Here is a 21,197-nt window from a genome sequence, read left to right as displayed (position 1 = left end):
AAAGTCACTTAGAGCAAGAGGTGATACAAATGAATGTCACTTCTTACAGGTCAACTATACAAAGTAAAAGCTGGTTTGTGTACACCAGTAGAGTACACTGAATGCAGACTTGTGTTTATTTATATCATCATAATTGTGATATGTGGCAAGCTAGGTGTATGAATTGTCTTCAAGTTTGAGACCACTGCTGAATAAGATCTTACAGAATATGTACCACAAGTGATATAGGTGGCAATATCAAGATGTGTCAAATAGAAATAGCAATTTGTTTGTACAAGGTAGTTTTTTTTTTTCTCTCTTTCTTTTTGTTTGTTTTTCATGAGCAGGCAGTCACTGCAGGAGCTTCTTGTGGACTCTTATTTGTTTGTTTTGTTTTAGAAATACCGTATAATTACACTTCAAAGAGAGTGTGTATGTTTCACACTCTTTCATGTGTTGTGATGTTTCCCCATAAATTTTTATGGAGTGTGTGTTCATTTACATTTCATTTTATTCTCTCAATTCTTGTTTCATTCCCTACATGGGTCATTACCATTCTTCCTTGTCATTCCTCGCCCCGCCCCCCTTCCAACTTCCCTCCTTTACCTTAATATCTGATGATGCACCACCACCAGTACACCCCCCCCCCCCCCCCCCATAATCAGCGCAAACACTGTCAACCTTGCATGGGCCAAAAGGCATCAGAATGCAGCAAAGTGCGCTGACCTTTTTCAGTTTCAGCACTTCTCAAAACCTGTGTGATCTAGCTGCCCAAAGACTAGGATTTTGGATTGTCAACCCTGACTGGATTCTTGACCTCAAGGTCAATATCTGGTTCCATGACCTTTGCCCATGTGACAGTTGCATCTGCATGCTAAGCCAAACATGAATTCTATCCACAAACATAACCCTACCCCTGATCTAATCCTCACACCAAACTAAACCCAAAACCCCGACAATCCTAACCCCAACACTATGTCCTTTGAGACTGGAGCAATTGTCACAGGAGCAAATGTCATGTCACCCAATATCTACATGGTAGCATAGCTGTATCAGCCTCCGTTAATCCCATTCACTGCCCCCCCCCCCCCATGTCATACTACACCACACCACATAACTGCAGACCTGCAATGGTCCCCAGATTCCACAGGACGCCCTTTGAAGAAGAAGAAGAAGAAGCAATATCTTGTCATGCATGCCCCAACAAAAGAATAAAAGCCTCCTCAATTGGGCATCTGAGATGATTGTAACCCAAGTATCTTCCCAAATGCTCTTTGGAACTTTCTTGATTTTGACGTGTGGGTGTTGGCATCCTTGCACACTGTTCTAAACCACTTCCTCTCCCTCCTCCATCTCACATCTTCCATCTCTCTCTCCTCTGTCTCTCCTCCTGTCCTCTTATCTCTCTCATCTTCATACCACCTGCCATATCTATCCCTAGCACTCCTTTGTGTGTCATACACAATCATTAAGTTATTTTTAGAATTCAGGGACACCATGATGGTAGCGAGATATATCTGTGAAAATGTGTGGGGTTCTTTTTCCTGTGTGTGTATATACATTTAATATTCTTTTCCCGTACTAATACATGTAATGTATATTGCTGCATTGAGGTTGAAAATAATGTCCTGGGACTCCGAAGCTATTATTACTGTCAAGTGTGTTTCCTGTTCTTAACACCAATGTTTTCATTCATCAATAAAGGTAAAGAATTCTACACTCGCGTGGCATCATTTTGTTCTAAACGTGTGAAGTTGCGAAGGTACTTGTGTTGGCTTGCTGGATACTTAATATGTCAGATATATGATGTACTACCCTTAACTAAAGAACATTATGCAAAAGAGTACAAAAATCAATGGCAGGAGGCTTTTTAAAAAGGAAAATGAATTGCCATGTTTCAAGTTGAATTTGATATTAGTTTGTAAGCGAAGTAACAAGAGTTTGCATGTGTTGAAATCAATTGTCGAATGAAAATGTGCATAGCAAGAGTGACTGTATGTACACCATGGTGATTGTACATAAATTTGTATGTATGGTAATGTATGTCCGTATGTGTGTGTGTACGGTACATAGATTTCAGGCTTAAATTAATATTGACAAATATACATTTTAAGCCGTACAGTCAAAATGAATTCTTGAATAGACTACCAACTGTTATCAGTTAAAATGGAGTGAGTTTTATTAGAAAACATGCTGACATGAACTATATAATAAGTGAAACTTTAGTGGTACCACTGTAAGTAGAACTATGCTGAATATATAAATGCTAGGCAAAAGTATATGCAAAAACGAGTTCATTTCAAAAGAAAACAACCTAATTTCAGGGAAAATGCTGTGGAAAAAAAAAGTACTGGTGAAAGTATAAAAATGCAAAACAAAGACTATGAATAAAAAGTAATAAATTGTGAAGTAAGATTTCACACACTACATTACTAGAGTACATTTTTCTATTCAAAAGAAACGAGATTTAAAAACGGAGAAGTCTGATGCCAGTCACATTTCACACTGTTGTGGGCATTTGATGCTGAACTGAAAACCATGTTGTCGGTCAGATATGAGAGTGTCATTATTGACACTATAGGTGGGTCTTCATCAGCTTGAGCTTGAAGAATAGCTCGCTAGTGGGGGATCAGAGAAATAAGCCCGAAGTCAGCTGAAATGTACAATCGCGTCTTCACCAGCTGGAGCTTCAAGCACAGTCAGGTTTATAAGCTCAATGCTAACACCCTCCCACCCAACTGCCTACATTCCTGCGTGGTGCGCAACGCATGCACTGCCGATGAGCTGATGAAGACGCATTAAGATTAGCCCGCTATTCTGCAACTTAGCTGGCTATTCTGCAAATAAGTCCAAGATTTCTTCGGCTTACTTTCCGATAGGAATAGCCGGCTATTTCAGTCTTCATTGCAAAATTAGCGGGCTATTTTCTGATCGGGATAATTCTTTGGATCAGAAATAGCCGGCTATTCTTCAAGCTCAAGCTGATGAAGACCCACCTTATGAAAAACTGAACAATCAAGACAACTGCCTCGTGCTCGTGAGTTCACCATCACTAATGTATTGCAACCTGTATCTCCCTCATTCTTCCACTGGGAGTTTGGGAAAGTGGGCCTTTCACAAAGAAATGTTGGGATACTGTACAGCTACATTACATCACTAGACCCAGTCGGTATTGAATAGGGATTTACCCCACAGAAAAGGTTGTTGCAAAGCGGGAGGGCAAAATGCACACAACAGATCTATGTGAATATGAATGCCATCTAATCATTGATGACTTAGTGTGACTATTTGAATATATCTACAAGTCAAGTGACGTGAGATCCCCTTCGGGTCCAGTCATATGCTATTCATTTTGATCATGTGACATTGATGTCTCTTCCTGGTCTTTGTTTGCTGTGTATTCAGATCGACCATTGACAATAACAAACATAATGGTTTGGGCAGAATAATGAAGACATATGTACATTTGTGTCTTTTTAAGAATGCCAGTAAAGTCACATTCTCCCAACAACAACAGCCCTTCAGCAGTCCCCTCACATTATGGTGAATGACTTTCTTACATCCAGATGACCCAGACTCACTCACAGTAACTTCCTCACTGGGTTAAAGTTTCCTGAACAATTCTCACAAAGTACCCAATTATTGTTGCAGTTGTCTATAGCTTAGTCAATATACAATGATATATACGATTGAATAAGTTAAAAGCTTCAGATACGAAATATAAAAACACCTGTAATCTACTGCATACTAATGCCTCTTTTGATGTATACATTACTAAGTATAAATACCTATTGGTAGCACCATTCTCTTCATTCACACAATTATGCCTATAATTTACTTATAGTGACACACACAAGACCTGCCATGCATATACAGTATAGAAACTTGTTTGGAAGACTGAGCCAAGGTAGTATGCTGTATTCTGACTGAGAGTTGCTCTTCAAAAGGCACTGGACATAATTTGCTGCTCAATTTTTCTCTCCTTCAAAAAATGTTGCCGAACGGTTAATACAGGTGTCGTGCAAATTATTTTATAACGTGAATAAACATACAATACAAATATATGTTATTTTGTATAGCATATCACTGAACGCAATATTTGCAGAAATCAAAACGTAAAATAAGGTGCTAATACAGGTACTGAAATGAATGGATTTACGAGGTATGAGTGGCAGGATTTATGATACAGTTATCCAACTGTCCAGAAAGCATCACAATCAATATATTTTTGTAAACATAAAAAGTACACATAGGTTGAGGCTGCTTATCATATATGGACTTATTTCCACAAAATTTTACAGTCATACTTAAATGCCATCCTTTGAATGTAGCACCAATTAAAAAGATATAACATTTAAAAATATACAGGGAAGAAAATTCTTAGCTACAAGGCAGTACAGATACACTTGTATTAATACAAAGAAGCACCATTTGGAAAGCATGTGTATGCCTTATATAGTTTTATGTGCATTACAAGTGCGCTTTTGTGGCAGGTTGGCTACCATGCATATCATATTCAAACCATAATACATAACTTCAGAACATTCTTCTTATTTGCTGCCATGATTATGAAGACCATAATATTATACACGATGACAGTTAAGAAAACCGTCTGTACACGTTTTCAAACCAGTTGATTCTTATCTGATTTTTTTTTTTTTAAAATCTTCAGTCATGTCAAGATAAATGTGTGAAGTGGGAAACATAAAATGCATGACAGGTAAGAAAACTAGTCCAGAAAGTGTGACATCCATACTTTAAACAAAATGGTAAAACAATATTTGCTTAGTGCAATCACTGGCCTTCATAAAAGGCATGCATAGAGTTGAAGTAGACTATGAAAGAATCTAATCACATACATGCATAGTTCATGAGCACCTTGTCCAATTGTTAGTGAGAGGCAGTACAGAGCTGCGAAAGTTTAAAGAGTTGTGTCCATTGCTTATGGAAGTTTCCAAAAGCTCAGGATGTAGAGAGCTGGGCCTGATGGAGCAGGGTTGACCAGCAAGCTGACTGGAGAGGGCGCTCTGCTCTTTCTATGGGATGATACAAGCCTCTGGCAGCAGATTCAGCCTCTTCCTGGTTTCTGTTGCATCGCAAGCTGAAATGAGATATTTAAAGCAGAAATGTGTTTAGCATGATTACAATATTGCCATATGCACAGAACCACCCCCCCCCCAAAAAAAAACCAAACAAACAAACAAACAAACAAACAGATAAACAATAAAAATGTCTTCTGTTCCTATCCTATCTGGCTTTTAGCTAAACTCGACTATCACTGAAAAAAAAAATATATATATATATAATTGCCTTTCACACCTCCCCCCCCCCCCAAAAAAAAAATATATATAAGGTAGCAATAATTTTTTATCATCTGCTCTCTGTAACAGTAATAATGTAAAAGTGGAAATTTTCGCGGTGTTGAAATTTTCACCCATTTCACGCAACCAGAAACTAGCGCAAAAATAAAAGCACACAAATATTTTTGCTTGCCATATGCTCCTGTGGGTGATGTCTTGATTATGTGGAATTAAAAACATGCGAAACTCTTCTGACCCGGCCAAGCACGAAAAATTAGTCGCACGAAAATATCCACTTTTACAGTATTACTAAGGGTATTTTGAAAAAACTAGAACATTTGACACTGTACATGGACACAATATTCAAATATTCATGAAAGCTTGATTTATTCTGTTCTGCGAAAAAACAGCGCTGTTCTGCACCAGTTCCTGGAATGGGTGAATAACAGCACATGTTGCTACGAAATATACTATTTCCAGAATTCTCCCCCCCCAAAAAAAAAAGTGTTTCTACCATCAACAACAACAACAACAACAACAACAACAACAAATATATATATATACATATACATATATAAATATATCTTGTAAACTATAATGAATGTGATGAAAGAGATCACATCTGAACTCCATTTAAACAGTAACACTTCCAACTGTTTTAACCACTTCTTCCTCTAGCTTGTGGTCTGGTTTGTATTAATCACTATGCAAGAGGGTTATTCCTGAGTCACATTTTAGCCTCAGGGTGAGAATACCAAGGACCCTCCGGCTACAATGTACACATGTACCTTCACAACTGCAGGTGGAGCTCTTTTCTATGAAGTGATCACCCATCTTTACACCTCCCCTCTCCCCCCCCCCCCCCCCTTTCTTCACCCAGGTCACAGCCCCCAATGACACATGCTGGGAGCTAGTATATTTTAATCAATGGTGGCATTCACATTGACACAAATTAGCAGGACATAAATCTTGTGATTTCCATCATAATACAAGTTTCTTTAGATATTTGCCTGTGTGCACATAAAAATCTCACTAACTAGCACCTGCAGCACCATAATCCAAATCCCTAGAAACTTTGCAATTATTTCGGAATTATCGTGATAATTTGAGGAATAGCATAATAATTCAGTGTGCCGAGCGTGTGAATGCTGGAGCACAGAATCTTGAGATTTGTTATACATGTATCTGTTTATCAAAAAATGCATGATAAAACAGTGCACGAACACAGGGGCAAGGATTACCATTCCACTAAATTTCTGGCATGTTTACTGGCAGTTTAATCATCAAATTATCACAATCACCAATTCGCACGATATTTCCATTTGAGCGGGTGGAAAACAAATCTCAGTATTTGGATCGTGATTAGTACCCGACTATATTGTCTGTGTGAATGCGACTACTGGGGGCTGGTGGATTCCAATCAATGTAACCACTTTCTGACAGCCGCAAGTTAAAGGGGCTGTACAGTACTGGTTGAGGTGGGGATTCATGTATTTTACATTCCTAAGTGAGATAATGAGAAACCTCTTATGAAAATACGAAAAAGCATGTAATTTTAAGAAGGATTCAACGTTTATTTGATGAAAATTGGTTTTCAAATGGCTGAGATATCCAAAAAAGTGATAACAATAAAAGACTACAGGCCGCGCCTTTTATTAGGATCTCTTTGTTTCACCTTGTTTTTGGATATCTCAACCATTTCAAAACCGATTTTCATCAAATAAACTTTTGATACCCCTTAGGATTGCATGCTCTTTGACATCTCATAGAGTGGTTTCTGAATATCTCGCAAAATGTTAAAAGCTAAATCCTCACCTCGACCAGTACTTTACACACCCTTTAATAATAGTGCACTGGAGTGCTCTCTGTGGGAAAGCAGTCTCAATGTGTTTCACGGTCATCATGATGTGAGAGATATCCCAGCAATTGACAGTACTCTAAAGGTCAAGGGTCAAACCACATAGCAGGTGCACACAATCTGGCCATCACAGAGTAACTCAATGCAAGGAGCATGGCTGACAGATTCCCATGTAGAAATCCTGCAGTTCAATTTGCTGCTACAATATGAGGGAAAAAAGTTTTTGTGCACATCATAGTCATTGTACAAACTTTGGACAGTGTGACTATAAAAAACTTTCAATGGAAAATTACTTTGGTAGTCATTATAGTGATGCAATCCTAGTTTAAGACTTTAATCCATAGACTTTGTACAGCACTTTGGCATATTTTCAAGCACAGAAAACTTTTGTTTAGTCATGTTTCCTCTGCATATTTTGAAAATTGGGACGAATAAGAACAATTAATCAGGTGGTTGATTTCACATTAAAACTCACCAAGTAATACAATGAGAAATACATCTCATCCCTTTTAAAGAAGAGATCTATTTCCCCACCTTGTACACAAAATACACTACATTTGCTGCTAAATTTTGGTGTGTCATAAATTTCATGAATGTCACTGAACTTGCAATAAACTACATGTATGCATAAAACTACCAGTGAAATCCACGGTGCACTACAGGATCATTCATGTGTCTAGTTACCCACAATGTTCTGTAAAACAAGGAATGTTCATGTGCATTTTAATTTCGCGAATTTCGTGAGAGCTAAGATTCACAAAATTAAAATGCACACAAAAGTTCATGTCTATACTATACACATTGAATGTTAGAGGCAACTCGCAAAAATTTCATGCTGCAAAAAAGGCCGTCGGCTCCAATTCGCGAAACTTTCATGTCACGAAAATATCGTGTTTTACAGTATAACCTAAGTCAGATGGGAAACTGGGTGAATTCCGAAGCTTACCCAATTCACACAGTTCTCCATGGTAACCAGTTCCAGCACACTTGCACTCAGCATGTCCATCCTTGTGCTGGACACAGATGCCTTTATTCATGCATGGATTCTCTTCGCACGGGTCACCTAAGGAAGGACAGAGAAATAAAAAGACAAAAATTGTGACGTTTGCCATGTCACAACATCAAATATTCATGTTCAAATTTGAGCAGTATTCTTGAAAACTTCTTCTAAACTACCAAGTATACAAATTGATGAAGTATCAACACTTGAAGCAACTCGTAAATGGTTGCACAGTGTCGGCGTGTATCCAATCACTACAGCTATACAGCTGTAAATGTATGACAAATCTATCAATTTGTGAAACCACCAAACTAGTGGCTAAGTTTCAAATATGGCATTCACAAATTATCATTATTCAAAGGAATGAATATCAGATCTCACAAAATACTTGCTATATTTTGGGTCAATAATTAAGCTGCTCCAATGATTGGTTGAAAAAGCCTCACATGATTTATGTATTGTCAACTATTTCAGAATGTTGGCATGCTTGACACTCCATGGTCTTATATGTATCTGGAATATTGACATCACTTCTTATGATGTCACTTTAAAAATAGTACATTTATGTGAAATAATGTCATTAAAATATTGTAACATCATCACTGCTTCCTTCGATCACTGTAGGATCCCTCCACAACCTTGCATTCACAACTTGACTTTTCGCTTTATTTTCCCCTTCTTTTATGTAAACTTTTGTTCTAATATATAAAACAACTTCGCCTTATTTCAAGTTTTTGGTTAAAATTATACGCCTCTGTACCTCTAACGGTTACTATTCACTTCCGAGGTGCAATTCTTGGTGAAAAGTGTTATTTTGGAGTCACTTCTGCCTGCCCATAGTTTTACCCAGAAACTGTCTAGGCAAAGTACATATTCATATACTATGCAAGGAAAACACCACACTGAAATTACATACAAGCACAACACTACTGTGAGAAAAATAAATCTCATACGTTGTACTTCCAATAAGCCCAAATACAGATATACTGCATACAAACTGGATAGTAACTTTAAAGCTTCAGTCATAAGCATCAAATACATCATACAAGGTATGATATGTCAACATTCAAATTTTGCTCATTTGAACACTTGAAACAGGCACCTGAAGCATTCTGTGGGGAATAGAATTGCATTCTTCAGTCACATTGCAAGTCAAATTACCAATTACCCTATATCTCTCTGTATTCTTCTACAGAAATGCACTCTTGAGTTTAGGTACATATACACTCTTGAATACACTAGTTATGAGATATGATACATACTGTACATACACCATTTATACAAAAACAAATACCAGTACAAATACATTCTTTTAATATGATTGTTGCCTCAATTCATACACAGATTGCATTTGTAGCCAGCTCTATTGCTTTATCATTTATCTGTTGGTCTCTCTGTGACTCTCTGCATACATCTTTCATCATTTATCCCACTTTCGTTTCCTCCCTTTCTTTGTTTATAAATGTTCTTTCTATTTATTTTACCTACTGGGTGTTTTTAGTGGAGTTGAAACTGTTTTGAGTTGATTAATTCCTGTTTCCCATCTGTGTGATTGTTTTTTCCCACCCCTGACTTCCTACCACCAAGTTTTCATCCCAGACAATCTGGCTCGTTGACAAGTCTCACTGTACACTCCATCCTCCCTCACAGTGTACGATCAAATCACCCTAAATTTTGTGATAAAGCCACTTTTATGATGAGTATCCACCAGGTTTGTCACATGAGCCTGTCTGCGGTTGCACCTTTCACGGCAGGAGGATCCATAATATTTCCCACACTGAACAGGTAGGGTCATTTTCAAGGTTGAATCATGATCAAATATAGCCCCACAATTTACAACCTGGTATATGTAATAGAACAGCGAACATTTCTTTACACTGTAGTTTATTTTCAGCTTTCACAGTACAGTATTGGTGAAGATGGGAATTGGGCTTTTAACTCTTTGCGAGATACCAAGAAAACACTTATGACATGGTACAGAACATACCATTCTAAGAGGAATTCAAAGTTTATTTGATGAAAATCGGGTTTGGTATGACTGAAACATCCAAAAACAAAGTAAAACAAAGCGATCGTAAAAAAGTGTGGGTCCCACACTTTATTAGAATCGCTCTGTTTTGGATATCTCAGCCATTTCAAAACCAATTTTCATCAAATAAACATTGAATTCCTCATGGAATTACATGCTCTTTCATATTTCATAAGAGGTTTCTCATTATCTCACAAAAAATGTTAGAAACCTGAAATTAGGCCTCAACCAAAACTATACGATCCCTTTAATCCTACAGGCTTCTTTCTCAAACAATGCCCTTATGATAAAACAACAACAAACAAACAAAACTATGATACCTAATGCTCTGGCAATCTATTCCATGATCAACTTGAAATCTACCTTTGTCTCTCCCTATAACTGACAATTTTTATAAGGATATGTCATTTTGATTTGTTAGATCCATAACTTAGGAGTCTTATTTGATGACATTATTGCACTTCCACTTATTTTTTCATACTTGGATGTGGGTAAAGCATTTAGCATTATAAACAAACAGCAAAATATTTGTTTTACAGCAAAGTTCTTGCAAATTGCAATCAAAAGCATATAATACTGCAAAACAAGGAATGTTCCCGTGCATTTTAATTTCGCAAATTTCGCAAGCGCCAAGATTCGCGAAATTAAAATGCACGCGAAAGTTCTTGTCTTCACTGTATGCATTGAATGCCAGTGCCGCGAAAAAGGCCGTCGGCTCCAATTCACGAAATATTCATGCCGCGAATGGGTCATTCCATGGGGTTGGGTCTTCTCTAGATTTTCATGTTGTGTAGGGAATAAAAGTCATATTCTGAAAAATTTATCAAATAATTGTCCGTGGTTTGCAGTTATTCTTGGAGAGAAATGTGTGAAGAATTATTTGATGAAAAAAAACAAGCCTGTGTACAAATGTATTTTGTCTATGACTGTTTCACTAATGATGTCCCATGGTTTTTTGTGGTTTATGTTGTGACATAAATATATGCCATTTTCATGGCAATGTAAAACAGGAATATACAACCTTTCAGCATTATGCCTATCATAATTAAGAGAGGCAAGGTGTCTTCTACAAAGACTATAAGGCACATAAACATTTGTAACAAAATAAGAACACCAGAGCATCTTCAAGCAACCTCATACCTATGTTACAAACGATGTCCATGGCAATTTTTGTTGTAACATAGGTATAGCATGGTTTTACATACACTTCCAATCATAATATGATTAGAAACTTTATTTCTATAATGAGATTTATATTTCAGGAGTATTCTTATCCAAAAATTAGCATCAAAATCCTCAAAATAAACGAGAAAATACGGAACATATCACTGTACTTCAGTGCGATGTCCGGCCTCTTCGTGTAACGTAGGTAAGGAAAGACGCTCTCGCGATAAAAAGAAGAGCTACTAACTTCAGCAATCGTATTCATGTCACTGGCAGTCCTCCCCCAATGGCAGAAAAACTACTCACAGCCAATATACACCTACCTGGACAGCGCAAGATCTGTTTTTCTGCCGTTGTCCATGTAACGTAGGTACAGGAGTTTTAATGTTTCTGATGTCAATTGGTAAGCTTTTACGCTGTTTTATGAAAATAATAACATTTGTCATATTCTGTAACTCTATTAGAGGAAAAAAAACGACATCTATACCTCTGAACCGGCCAAAAATACTGTGGACGATGATACTGTAGTCCCACATACTGAGATATTTGTTACAGGTTCATGTTCATAATTTTGATTGCCAAATTTTCTGTCCATGCCGGTCTCTGCAAAAGGAGCATATATTCCTCTCTTAGAAAACCATACAAAAGTATATCAGTGTATCTTCACTGCAATATAAAATTGTTTTACCTCCCGATTATTGTGAATTTTTGGACTCTTTTGTCATTAGGTATCTACCAAGGTAGACGTGCTAGAGTTAGTATTAATCACTATATACTAGTTGGAAAACGTAGATGTCCAGACTGCATCTGAACTAGAGAAATAGAGTTTGCCTTATTTTGCTGGTGATATTGAGGGAACTAGGAGCTGTGAAATTCTTTCTCTTTAACAGATTTACTTCGAAAATGTCAATGTTTTCCTTCCAAGATTTCACTGACCTGTTAGATGCTCTGATGAAGTTGTTAACATTTCACAAAGATTCACCATTTCCATTCCATGTTCACCCAAGTGTGAAATCTCAAAGCTAAAATGCCAGTGTCCTATTCAGTTTGGGTGGGTAGTGGGTAGGAAAGGCTTCAATAAAATTATGAACCCCAATCAAAATTGGACTATTATTGCTCTACACTATCATTCAAAAAGAGGGCGACAATTTCGATGGGGGATGAATATAAAATAGGGCCTAGTATTATTTTGGGAGTCTATTAAGGACCATAACCGTAACCATAACCCTGACCCTAGCCCTAACCTTAGCTAGGACACTGGGGGCAGCAACCTGCCCTTCCTACAGTGTAGCTTGCATCTGAAAACAAGTTTTTAGCATAGAGTATGAAAATGATATTTTCCTATGTTTTGCATGCTATATTATTATTATTAATATTTACATCATTTTAAGCATAACCCATTTTTTTTTTCAATTTTGGTGGGAGGTACTTGTACACATGGAACTCTAGCTAATGGGTATGCCAAGAGGTAGAAATGTAAGCAAAATTGTTAAAATTATTTAATTCCATTCATAAACACACAGATACATCAACAGGAATATATAGTCAACCCCGACAAAAATTTTCTTTGATTTTTTTTATTCTATTTCTCTTTACACCTTTTGTTCAGTTTGTCGGTGAATCTGCCATGGCTCCTCCTCTACCACCGCTACATGTTAAACTACATGAAAGAGTGAAAAGGACACATCCACAGCACTCCACAAACAGAGAGGAAGCCGACAAAGCAACACCCAAGAAGAGCGAATGTAACAAACTAGACAAGAAGAAAACTGCACAGAGGGAAAATGGACAGAAGAAAAACAAAAAATCGAGGGCTAAATGGACGTTGGACAAAAGAGCAGAAATTAATTTCAAACAAAGAACATGGAGAAGACAAGAAGACTTGTCTGATTTCTCTTTATTAGTTTTCTTAGTTAGTTGACAACTAGTTGATGATGTTGTTAGTGTATATTAGGTCAAATTGTGTAAAGCTTCACTTTCTTCTTCTTCTTCTGATTAAGTCTGCCTTCTTTCATATCAGAGTTACAAAGAATTGAAGTCTGTGTAACATAGGTATTGTTCCACAGGTGTGCAGTAGATATAATTCCAAAGAACTGTTACAATAGTGTTATTTGTGGGAACATACATAAAGTCTATATGTGTAGGTTTTAACATCTCGCACCACAATAAAGGAAATCAGTTGATATGTCGTAGTGTACCTATGTTACAAAGACATACTGTCTGTGTAACATAGGTAGTACACCGTGGGCGAGGTTGTTGTCTGAAAACCCCTGATTATAACAATAAAATCATGTTTTCACTTGAATACCCATACAAATCACTTGCTTCAATTGTGGTGCTTTTAAGAATATTGTCATTGTGTCACTCTTGATGAAAAAGTTAAACCTTTGATTGAAATTGTTAATGGTTTGTAGAAAAAAACATGTTAATAAAAGTGGCTTGCAGTTGACATCAGAACATACAATCTTACTAATAATGATCTCATGCGCCTGTTAACTAACATGTTGATGTGCTATGGACGAAAAAAACGTGGATGTGTTCATTGTTATCATTTCAGAACACAAAATGATGAAGGATGTCAACAAATGAAGTCCGTGTAACATAGGTATTTTGCCATACCTGTTTACCCATGCTGACTGAAAGTGTGCGAAGTAATAAACAGATTTCTAGTGGAATATGTTGAAGAATGGGAGTAACAAATCAGGGGGAAAAAGGAAATTTCAATTTACCCAACTTGAATTTTCAACTTGTATGTCACAATTTCAGTCCCAACCCCATGGAATTACCCGAATATATCATGTTTTACACTAATCAATGTACAGCTGAAACGAAGGCTAGATTGAGAGCAGACATGTCTGACCAGTTGTCATTTCCCCTGCTATAAAAAAAAAGGTGAGCTGGCATGACCCTGACCTAATACTACAGTATGACTCCCTGTTGTTGGATTATCACCATAAAAGTGCAAAGTGGGGTTTGTGTCTGTCCTGAGTAGATACAATAGTTATGCATACGTTCACACAGGTACTGAATCAGACATCCACGAAAAAATACAGTCCATGGTAGGGGAAACTGCTCCTTTTGCCACAAGTTTGCATAGACAGTGTCTGTTACTGTTGAAAAGACTTTATAAGAACAAACAGACAGTAGGCCCTACTCAATGAAAAAGTCTGGCATTTATTGCATGGCTTTTAAAATCCTAGTTTAAATACTAAATAACATTTGACTTACAAACATATTTCAGGTTGGGCCTATGCCTATATCCTCCTCAACAGGTGTACTCAGAAGCACTGGTATCGACTATGACATCTGTAGCATTGCATTAAAGGTACTGTTTACCATTTGGAGTAGTGACTTGAAAACTGTTCAAGTTATCACATTTGATGCACATGCCTAGGACAGTTGTATCAGGGAAGTGGGAAGAGATTCACATAACACCCTACTATATAAAAATTTTGCAATAAAGCCTAAAATATATAAAGGAGATATCATGATTTTCTCAATAAACCATAACTCGTCGGGTGCCCGTGCATTGGCCGCTAACGCAATACAATTTGTATTGCGTTAGCGGCCAATGCACGGGCACCCGACGAACTGTAGATGGTCTAGTCTGGAAACATTTTCATTGTAACTATTGTTCACACTTTGTATGACTGATTCAAATTTTCACATTGGTTGTTTCTATCCCTAACTCACATTTTGGAACTATTTTGAAGCACTAAAGCTGGGTTCTTGGTTTTTGTTTGTTTGTTTGTTTGTTTTTCATCTGCAAACGGTAAGTAATGCCTTTAAAGAACAACAAGGTAGTAAACAACAAAATGTAGTTTCCTTCTGTAAAAAGGTATAGATGAAACCACTGTAGCACAAGTACATGATCGATGGATTCATTCATTCATTAGGCACAAAGTGTATGGTTGATATCATTTGCTGATTATATGGCTAGTCACCTGGTGCTAAACCACAAGGGGTCGGCATCACTCAGCCAATTTCCGGTGTGTGTGTGTCTGTATGAGGGATGGGCCACTACATACAATGTAGGGGGTACCTTCCTCTTTCTGAGGTAAATGAAGCAGGAGCTACTTTTTGTACAGTAGTTTGCATGAGTTATGCCTGTCTGATCCATAGCACCTTTATTCTATGTTCTACTCAAGGGACAGAGTGTTTTGTTTCCTATATAGCAAGAACAACATGATCACACAAGAAAATTGCTCTGTTGGGCTTTACCCAGAGCCGTTTCAATGAAAGCAGATGTTCTACTGATTGAGCAATCTCACCATCCCATTTTACAGTCGATACAAATTCATATTCCGCTAATGGAAAAAAAAATCAAACTAGATATACTGAATATTCATGAACAAAGCATTGCCATGCATGTTATGACCTATCTGGTATTTTTACAAACCGAGAGAGAGAAAAAAAAATATTTAAAAACATTACGGTAAATGCTACCAAATTTGGTGTTTCATCACTTTACTTGCAACACATTTTCTCACTACAATGAGTGATTTGCATTCTATGACAGAGAGCTTTAAAAAAATACTCCTGCTAGCATGACTGAGCAAGAGATTTATAAAAAAATGGTCTACTTGACCTACTTCACAAGTGGTCTTTCACATTATCATCTAAAAGGGATAGTATGGCTGTAGTTAAGATAGGGGTACAGCTTTCAAGTTTTTGCGAGATAATTCAAAGCCACCTAGATGAAATATTATCAAAGAGCATACAATTATTCTTAGAGGATTCAAAGTTTATTTGATGAAAAGCTGTTCTGAAATGGCTGAGATATACAAAAACAATGTATCAAAGACAAAGCAATCTTAATAAAATGTGGGTCCCAGTTTTATTTAGGATTGCTTGTTTCATATATCTTGGCCTTTTCAAAACCAATTTTCATCAATTAAACTTTGCATACCTCTAAGAATTGTATGCTCTTTTATATTTCATAATCTTTCATTATCTAAAAAAAAACCCAACTAAAAATAAATGAATAAATATACAAATCTGAAGCCCCATCTCAAGCACAACTACACCATCCCTTTAAACTGTTCGAATATATGAGTATTTAAAGTGATGCCTTTACCAAACAGTGCACGGCGGCACTTCTTGCTGTTCTTGAACTGCCAGGGATTCTCACACACTGTCACTTGGTCACAGTGACACTGCTGGCCAACAATGTTGCACCCTTTGAAGAGCCTGGGACTGTCACACTCCTCCGCTGCAAAGAGAACACAACAGTGAGAGAATATTTAGTAGATGATTCCAGAGGATACTGGAAACACCATATAATAGCGAGTCTAAATTTTTGCAGATTTGGACTTTCAGAGAATTTCGCAAGTGGTCACATTCACAATTGTGGAGTGCATGACTGAATGGAGAAATGTATGCAAGCACGTCACATTCATGTTGGCATCAGAGTTGATATTTTCATGGGTTTTTAAATTTGCGAATAGCAACCGACTCGTGAAATTTGCGAAAATTTAAACATCACAAAATACTCAGCGTATAGCATGGTATATTTAGCCAGCCTAAGTTTTTTCTGAATTGGTCAAACTACATTCCAAGGAGACTCAAATAAGCCCACATGCCCAAATCATGACTCACACAACTGCCAACCCCCACTGTGAGTTCTAGTTCTCCAACCTGTGGTGAAACATACACTGGCCATCTGTTCCACACATTTTACCATGTCTCTCACTTTTCCTCTCTCTCTCGCTCTATAAAGTCTACCTCAACACACTCCCTGTATATATACTGTACGCATACTGTATTACTTTTATGACACACTCTATGGTAATTTTAGTTTCACCAACTTTGCCGATTGACTGTTTCACAAAATTAAAAATACACCAAAATCTTGGTTCCAATTGCATAATTTATGCAGAGTACAGTTGGAACTCATCTCTGTTGTGAGAAATTGCTAACTTTACTTCCTGAAATGGATATTTCTCATTGTGTGCAGTTTGTATGATGCATCAATATGAGGCACCTCCAAGTATAATGATTTCCATAATATGTAAAATACTGTCAATTACATGCTGATAATTGCCATGACAATATTAATGCAGTCTGACAACTATCCATTTTCGTTTAGTTTCTGAAGGCAAACACATAGTCTCAATTTCAAGAGTGTGGGCACTACAATTTTGCCACACATTGCAATGTTTCCTGTTTGTAACATACCGTAAGTCTGTACCGAATCCTCTTGGTTAATATTCAGTGGTCTTTCAACATCAATGTCTTCATACACTATGGCCACTGCTTGGAACAGCCACATAATTTACACACATCCTAAATCAATGGTTTCTGAAGATCTTAGTGTATTTTAGGAATGCAATGTTGAAAATCAATAAAATTCTTTACTAAAGATAAAGTTAATTGACACTAATAGTATGCATCACATTGCAAAAATCAGTCCACCTTGATTTAGACCTCTCGCGATAATTTGACCTAATGTGTTGATGGAAAGTGAAGAAATCATCCATATTTTAATCCCATAATGCAACTTTCAACACTATGTCCGCATACTTCAGAGACTCCAACTCTCTCGTTTTCGACGGGAGATCTCCCGCCGAAAACCCATTTTTGCAAAATCTCCCATTCTCCGGCTTGAGATTTGATTTCTCCCGCCCAGGCTCTGTGTCTCCCAGTGGAAAGGATTTCTTACTTATTGCTATCGTATGTTGAAAAAATAAGCCTTAGATAGCACCAGAGAACATCTAGAACCCTAGGAACTTCGCGCTTCGCACACATCAACTTGGAGTCTCCCGTTTGCTAGGGGTTTCGGGCGGAAAATCTCCAGATCAGAAGGTGCTTGGGGTTGGAGTCTCTGATACTTGGGTACTCAGGGTCATGCTCCAGTCATTGTTTGCACACTTCATTTGCAGCAATCAAAAGTGATCTCTCTTTTACAGTGTACAATGTACTTGCCTTGTGTGAATGATGGCAAATAAGACCAATTTTTGGTTCGCAATGTAGGTCAATGACTCCTGTGTATGAATACAGCTAACAGTGTCTGTTTTCAAAGACTACTCAATGACCCTATCGGCAAGGTCAGGGACTCGCTCAGATACCACCAGACACCTCCATGGAGAAGGTCAAATTACTGGCATACATTACTGTGCCACAACACCACACCCAGCTTCTGGTAGGGACAATGATAGGGACAACACAGAGGGGTGCGCTTATTGTGTCTGACCTCCAGACAGGGCATACTCCACAGTCTAAACAAGTATGAAGGTGTAGTATGCATCAGACACCACATCTACAAACTGGGAGCTCTTTAGTATTAAAGGGCCATGTGTCCACATACTATGATACATCAGACACCAAATGTACAAATTGGAAGCTCTTAAAAGGAATATATGTCCACATACACCAGACAAGAAAACTGCAAACTGAGTAGGAGAAGGGCTACTGTCCACTGGATACTAGAACTACCAAATGGGAGCTTTTTAAAGGAGCAATGTCCATATTTGTGTACATGAACATTGCACACAATATCTACAAACTAGGAGTTCTTCAAAGGGCAAGTGTCCACATACATTGGACACCAAAGACTACAATAAAAACAAGAAGTGTGTGTGTGGGGGGGGGGGGGAGTGGGGTGGGGGAGTACTAATAAAAAAAAAGGCAAAGAAAATGTGGTATCAGACTATACATACAAAACGAATATGGACAGCAGATCAATGTAAACCTGTATCATAGCATTCTCAGAAAATGTACACAATAATGTTTGATGTGATGTAATAATGGACTGCTGACAACATTCTATGATAAAATGAGTAATATTTCAAATAAGTGAATACCATCCCAGCTTGTCCTCTTTGCCATTCTAAAATGAATCTCTGAACGAGTTAATGCTGCTAAGAGCTTGGCTTCTGCTACAGGACTATAATACTGCATTAAATATATGATACAGTGTAGAGGTAAATTAGCAGGCCTATTTGTAAGCTGCATCAGTTTTTGTCAATTAGACATGCAATATTGTTTTATTAAGTCAGCAAACTTGGTCTACATATGGTGAACTATTTGCTAAAAAAAAAATATATATATATATATATATATACAAATATATATCACATGCACTATTTTTTCTTCCTGAAAGAAACTGCAATACACAATTTGATAAACACACACATACAAAAAAACAACAACATACATTTACAACTTTTGTTTTTCTTTGAAAGAGACCTCACCTTGTGCCTCCAGGGCAAAGTAGAAGGTGACTGCCAGAGTCAGAACAATGAAGGCTCGAACCATGGTGAGGGAGAGAGAGTTGAGGTGTCTGTTGAAACAAAACAGAGAACAGAAATAGGCCTACAGGTCAAAGGGCATCCATCAAGTTGAGAATAGCATCACCTGTCATCATCACAACAATCATAAATGCAAGCACACACACACACACACACACACCATCTCTAATGAGCATCTTTCACTAGGCGCGGTCACACTGGCAAAAGATTGAGAAGTTCAACATCGCAAAGTCTTCGCGATCTTTTGTCGTGGGGTCACACTGGGTCATTAGTGCGCGCGCGCGACAAAAAGAAAGACATGCCCTCTGATGGCTAGTGATTGTGACGTACTAATGCACGCCTGTACATGACAATCGCCTCGCACTTCGGAGACACTACCTGCAAGCAGGTGGTGGACTGGTCATGTGACAAAGATTGCAAAGTTTCAGTTTCTCGCGGTCACACTGGCAAAAGATCGAGAAGTTTGGAGGGGGTGGGGGAAAAATCCCTAGTGGATGTGGGAAGTTTCGCGCAAAGTTTTGCGGGAAGTTTTGGGGGAAGTTTGTGGTCACATGGGCAAATCTTCGAGATCTTAAAGATCGCGCTCTTAAACTTCATGATCTTTTGCCAGTCTGACCGCACGTATTATGATTTACAACTACCTCTTTCTCTTTTTCTTTTTTTTTTCTTTTGCAAATTTAGACTTTTGATTCAACATTTCACTAGTTTGGGGAATAGTTTGCATGAAGAAGGATGATACAGAGGCCAAGTCCTACATATGACTTTTCCTCTTTTACTTTGCCTGTACAGTTTGAGAGACCCTTAACTTAGAATAGTGGAATAGTTTTGTTTGATACTGAAGTCTTCTCAAAGAATAATCATCTGACAAGTCTGTGAAGTTCCAGGATTTACAAAAGTGTTCAGAGACCAATGGTCACATAAATATTTCAAGAATTCCACAATCAAGACATATCACCTCATTCCACAGACAAACATTAGTACTTACAGCAACTACAATAGATCTAGAAAGAGGCAACTATAAAACATACTGTATGTATGCATTAAAAAAATGCTGAAAAGTATGGTACCTTAGAGGACTTTATGGCTAATATGCAGTTGCATGTATTGCCATGTTTTGCTCGACTCAACACTAAACAGGCTTTATTACATTTGTACAATGTTTATGATGATGACAGCGATTTTAATATTGTGAGGTCATAAGGTTGTACAAGTACCACAATACAAGCATAATAGATCTACACACTTCTGCTCATTGCTAAAATTCACAAAGCTCTTGTGTCTGAGATAAAGAATCCTGAAAAGTTATAGTTCAAGTGGAACTTACCACTTATTAGATAAACTTTCTACATGACAACTTCTTTTGTTAATAAATTGTTATCAGTTGTTGCAAACTAAATGAGGTCAATCTGTGATCCATATGAAAGCCATCGTATCACTATTGCGAAAAAAAAAATATTCCTGTATCCACCAATCTACTCTGAATACATTGTACAAGGAACAATTTTTTCTCCAAACCTCACAAATGGGTACATACCACCTCATTCACACCTTTCCTCAGTGAGCAACATGGCACTGTGGAGGTCACTCTGCCCTTATATGAGGAACTTGATGATTAAGA

The 21,197-nt window shown here is 37.6% G+C and overlaps 1 protein-coding gene across 1 annotated transcript; it reads right to left on the bottom strand.

Moving 5' to 3' along the window:
* Positions 1-5,015: 5,015 nt before the first annotated feature.
* On the bottom strand, positions 5,016-19,586 carry LOC139713348 (cysteine-rich motor neuron 1 protein-like). Its single transcript, XM_071625091.1, has 4 exons — positions 19,518-19,586; positions 16,408-16,534; positions 8,084-8,200; positions 5,016-5,080 (listed from the first exon to the last, which is right to left on the bottom strand). Exons 1-4 carry the CDS (start codon positions 19,584-19,586, stop codon positions 5,016-5,018), a joined length of 378 nt encoding a protein of 125 aa, XP_071481192.1.
* Between the last annotated feature and the right edge of the window lie 1,611 nt (positions 19,587-21,197).

Source organism: Diadema antillarum, unplaced genomic scaffold (assembly GCF_040938485.1).
Source record: "Diadema antillarum isolate AM-2024a unplaced genomic scaffold, OU_Dant_1.0 seq00001951_RagTag, whole genome shotgun sequence".
In the NCBI taxonomy this organism is placed as follows: domain Eukaryota; kingdom Metazoa; phylum Echinodermata; class Echinoidea; order Diadematoida; family Diadematidae; genus Diadema; species Diadema antillarum.
Note: the sequence above shows the minus strand (reverse complement) of the source record. Positions and strands in the feature narration are given on the sequence as shown.